Source organism: Vollenhovia emeryi, unplaced genomic scaffold (assembly GCF_000949405.1).
Source record: "Vollenhovia emeryi isolate VEMERY1.0 unplaced genomic scaffold, V.emery_V1.0 DF940040.1, whole genome shotgun sequence".
In the NCBI taxonomy this organism is placed as follows: Eukaryota; Metazoa; Arthropoda; class Insecta; order Hymenoptera; family Formicidae; genus Vollenhovia; species Vollenhovia emeryi.
This window is the reverse complement of record NW_011966326.1, coordinates 15,018-20,022: the sequence shown is the minus strand read 5'-3', so window position 1 is coordinate 20,022 and position 5,005 is coordinate 15,018. Positions and strand designations below refer to the sequence as shown.

Below are 5,005 nucleotides of genomic sequence, written 5' to 3'. Positions count from 1 at the left end.
AAGTTACATGTGGATGGATTTATTACCGCGATCACAGAGTACAACGCGCGCAAGCATCGCACCATCGGCATGTGGCCCGTCGAAGTTACCCCCGCGATCGCCGACAGGCTCTTAAAGACAGTGTACAGCCACGTAAAAATTGCAGGTCCTGCAAAGTTCAAGATAGGTGATCAGGTGCGCGTCAACAAGTACAAAACGATTTTCGAGAAGGGTTATACACCAAATTGAACCACCGAGGTATTTAAGATTGTTAAAGTACAACACACCAATCCTGTAACCTATCTACTTGAGGATTATCGTGAAGAACCCGTCGCTGGAGCGTTCTACGAGTACGGGTTGCATCGTGCAACTTATCCCGATGTGTATCTCGTCGAAAAGATATTGCGTAGGAGGGGTGACAAGGTTTATGTGAAATGGATAGAAAATAATTCTATAAGAGGACTATGAAATAAAAGAATTAAAAGTGTTATAAAAAGTACTACAATTTTAACATAGGTCATTTAAGATATAAAATCAATTAGAAATTAAAGAGGCCGTTTAGGACCGGGCATACATAGGTGTAAGTAGCCAGTTAAATTAAATTATTTAAGTGAATTCATATACCGTATTTTTTCCAACTTATCCTGTGCGCCAGTTACATACTAGTCTTAAAACACAGGTTAATCCCCGTAAGTGGAAGTGTTATCGTCAGTGAATTCATTCGCTATAAATTATTTTGATAATGCTACACAGTAGCATCTAATATGATAACCCCCTTCCCCACTTCCCCCCTTATTAAAATTCTTATTGCGAAAAATATTACCCCAGCCAGGATTCGAACCTGGGACCTCCCTCAATCCGTGCGGGCGTCGCAATAAGAATTTTAATAAGGGGGGAAGTGGGGAAGGGGTTATCATATTAGATGCTACTGTGTAGCATTATCAAAATAATTTATAGCGTGAATTCACTGACGATAATACTTCCACTTACGGGGATTAACCTTTTAAGACTAGTATGTAACTGGCGCACAGGAAAAGTTGGAAAAAATACGGTATATGAATTCACTTAAATAATTTAATTTAACTGGCTACTTACACCTATACCCGGTCCTAAACGGCCTCTTTAATTTCTAATTGTAATAAAAAGTATTATTACCTTCTTCATTAGCATCCTCCTGATCTTTCTCCAGCTCCTGTTCTTCCTGGTCCAACATCACTTCATCGCAGAAAAGATAAAATTTTGTTTAATTTAGTCTAAACTATTAGCAAATTTTTAAGAAACTTACCTGGAGAGTAAGAAATGGAGTCGTCGTCGATATTTTTTCTTCTAGACCCAACAATGCTTGAGCATTTTACGAACGGTAGCTGCATCGTACCATTTTTTCTTCTAGACCCAACAATGCTTGAGCATTTTACGAATGGTAGCTGCATCGTACCATTTTTTTCTTCTAGACCCAACAATGCTTGGGCATTTTACTAACGGTAACTGCATTGCACCACTTAATAAGATGTGTATGTTATAGAAAAAGTATTGTGTAAAGGAGGGGGTTACAAGGTTTACGTGAAATAGCTAGGATAATATAGACTATTAAAAAAATGTTTTAATCCAAAAATATATAATTGTGTGCGACAAACAGCTGTATAAAATACATGTATGAATAATATACCTACATTTGTGATGAACCGCCCCCTCTCGTCACTAGTCCTGGCCGACCATCCGCCTCATGGCGCTTGCGCCACACGCATACTTCCGTGCGCACCCCAGGGCACCGACCGAGCGAGGAAGGGGACTAGCCCCTTCCACCGCGCCTCCCCGCCAGCCACGGTCCCGCGGGTATAAAGCGAGCGGCCGGAGCATCCAGTCCTGTCTCGGCTCCGATCCCGACACGACCGCTCCCGCTACCGATTCACCACGTTGGGCACTCCCAACCTCCTTCGTACAATGGACGGGTACTCCCGTCCGCATCCGGGTACTCCCGGAGTGCGAGTCTCCGCCGTCGGGTACCCCCGGCGGTCTTTGGCTTTAACCCGGCCGGGCTCTCCCGTCTCCAGCTGGGTACTCCCAGCGTGCGAGCTAACCCCGATCGGGCACTCCCGATCGGCCTGACCTGACACCGTAGATGTAAGACCGTAGCTGTAAGACCGTGGATGTAAGACCGTGGATGTAAGACCGTAGCTGTAAGACCGGAGATGTAAGGCCGTAGATATAAGACCGTAGATATAAGACCGTAGATATAAGACCGTGAAAGTACGACCGGTGACCGCAACTACCCCAGACACACGCTCCCGAGCGTTTACACCCCTCTGCTACACATTGTACATACACTACAACACAATAAACGTCGACTTACAACACGACAGTGTCTCACCGCTTTCTCACCCTGACCCCCGGCGAGCGAAGTCCGAGCAAGGGAAAAGCGGAACGTTACACATTTACAAGATATTTTTTAAAATTAATATTACATCCAATGGTATAGTACGCTATATTACACTACGTTACATATTATACAGTACATTATACTAGATTACATATTATATGAGTACATTATGCTTATACGTTACAAGGTACCCGGTAATGTCCCCATGGCAAAGTGTCGGTTGAGCCAGGCACGATGTATCGTTTATCATCGTGCGGACTCAGGGCGATTTTTGTCTCGGATACGGTGTAGACTTGATGTAGCTTCGATCGTACGCACGACGAGTCATCTCGATCTCGTCTCTCAAACATTGCATGTAATCGTCAAAAGTTATTGTTCGCGCTACCACGATGCTTTTAACCCCCTTCGCCCTTTTCGTGTCGCTTTTACCGTCTACTCTCAAAGCATACATTTTCGCCCTGAGTCCGACGAATTCGGTCATAATTGCTCCATTATTCTCATCTTTCATGAGCCCGAGGACTTTCTTATTCGCATGCGGTATACCGTACGCGTTGTCATCTGGATAATCGCTCGTGTCGAATCTGCGTATATCGCTTTTCACAGTCTCGTATACATCCTCACACTCGACGTGGTATATGAGACTGTTCGTATCGGTGTACATAATTTTACACTTGTCTCTGTACAGGGGTAGCATATATTCATGGTGAAATTCATACAAGCAGATCTTGGATATGTCGAGGACGCACATACCCACGTAGATCGGCTTGTTGAATTTTACCTCGAGTTTTCGCAACTCCACGGCGCGGCGGCGATTAAATTTTCGGAAAAAATGCTGCGACTATGGAAATTCGGTTTGGAGATCATCGCCTCGGCACCATAGCGACCGTCCCATTTAGTTATAAGTTTAACGTCGACGTGATTCCGCACGTTTTCCATAGTTTTGCCGAATACCGCGTTGTTCATTAATTTGTATAAATTTTTTTCGAAATCGTTTGTCGCGCGTGTTCTAAACTGAGTATTAAGCTCGATGTAATCGCGAAGCCATGGAGATTGTGAAAACTCCAATACGCGATGTATCTTTGTGACGCGCAGACCGTGACGCGTGCACTGCTGTAGGTTACGGTAGTGTATGATGTAACGCTTCTTATCATACACTGTCGCGAGAAGTTTGTTCTGCCGCTTGCCGGGTGGCTTATCACGCGTCGGACAAAACGGTAGATCGGCGTGCGCGTCGTGAAGATGCTGCGGATACTCGAGATCGACCTCGAGAATGTACCCCGTGAGTGCATCCGGAGCGATCGCGTTTGCATTAAAATCAGCAACGTTAGTGACCCATTGAAAATTCGCGTAAGGCAGCGGCTGACACATTGCCCACCCGTACAGATTATTTACGTCAAAGTACATCAGGTACGAGGATGGTTTCGCGGGATCGTAAGACTGCATGTACTTGTTATTGGCTCGAGTATATCTACCGGAACATTGGCTGAGACCACCGCGTATGCCGCGTTCCACAAACATAATGTCAATGTCGGTGAGCAGTTCGAAATTTATACGCGTATGTTTCATCATGGCATCCCACGTGAAACCGGGTAAAGTATAATAATGCGCAGGATCTAACCCATAACTTTTAATGCTACTATCGCGGAAATTTTCAAAAATGTCAGCCAATAACAAGACATCGGTTTTCAAATATAAATCGCTGTAATCTCCCAGAGTTTCGATGGAGAATCGTTGCCATACATTCAAAGCATGTGCGTAATCGCTCTCGGATACGGTGTCACCGGTCAAAGAACTGAAAAATGATTCGCGCGGTGGTATACATAGGTCCTGCAGCTTGTCTGCACAATCTATATACTCATATGGAAATACACCTTTGCACGTCAATAAATTGAAATCGTCGCTGGATAATGTCGAAAATTCGGATAGTGTAATTTTTAATTTATCTGTATTGAGAAACGATGCCAATCTATTGAGACTGGTACTCAGAAATTTATACGAGTCAATGAATCGCAGCTTTATACAATTTTGCCGCTTGGAGTTATCGGTTATCGCAGCATTTTTAACATTTTTTGTAAAGGAAATGTACGTTTCCTTCGTTATCGGCAATACATTAACCGTGCCCTCGAACGCGGTGGCGATTTCATTAATGATGAAATGTGCATCGTAACCGGACAAATTATGGAAAACTATAGGAATAAAATGTGAGTCTTTATAATTTAGGTTACAATTAGAATGGGCTGGACCTCTATACCGCCCGGTTAGATGACAATGATCGCGTACTCGAATGTCGTCTGGCGCAAACGGTTTCTCACAAATATGGCAGTGCGTGCCGCTATTAAATTTTTCACACTGTTCTTTCGAAAGCGTTTCCATGGGGACATTAATTGACAAAATATTTTGCACGCGATGCGCTAAGTTATTAAGTTCGCCCGCGAACCATGTGATGCAATCCTTATCGCGACGGAACCGATACATTGATAACGAATCGTCGTACGAACAGCGCAGGTAATAGGCGATGCTAAATACCTCATGGTGTTGGTACGCTTTTGGATCCGTATCCGTCTTCTTCAGGATGCACTCCAGGTCGGCGTAGATGATAAATGGAACGCGTTCCTTTCTCTCGTAGTTGACAAAACTGAGCCACTCGTT

At 44.1% G+C, this 5,005-nt stretch overlaps 1 protein-coding gene across 1 annotated transcript; it reads right to left on the bottom strand.

Moving 5' to 3' along the window:
- Window positions 1-2,705: 2,705 nt before the first annotated feature.
- LOC105556421 lies at window positions 2,706-3,123 on the bottom strand (the record flags this gene model as incomplete). The annotated part of the gene is made up of 1 exon (XM_012003514.1): window positions 2,706-3,123. A coding segment is annotated over exon 1 (399 nt), but the record flags the coding sequence as incomplete, so codon positions are not given.
- Window positions 3,124-5,005: the final 1,882 nt, after the last annotated feature.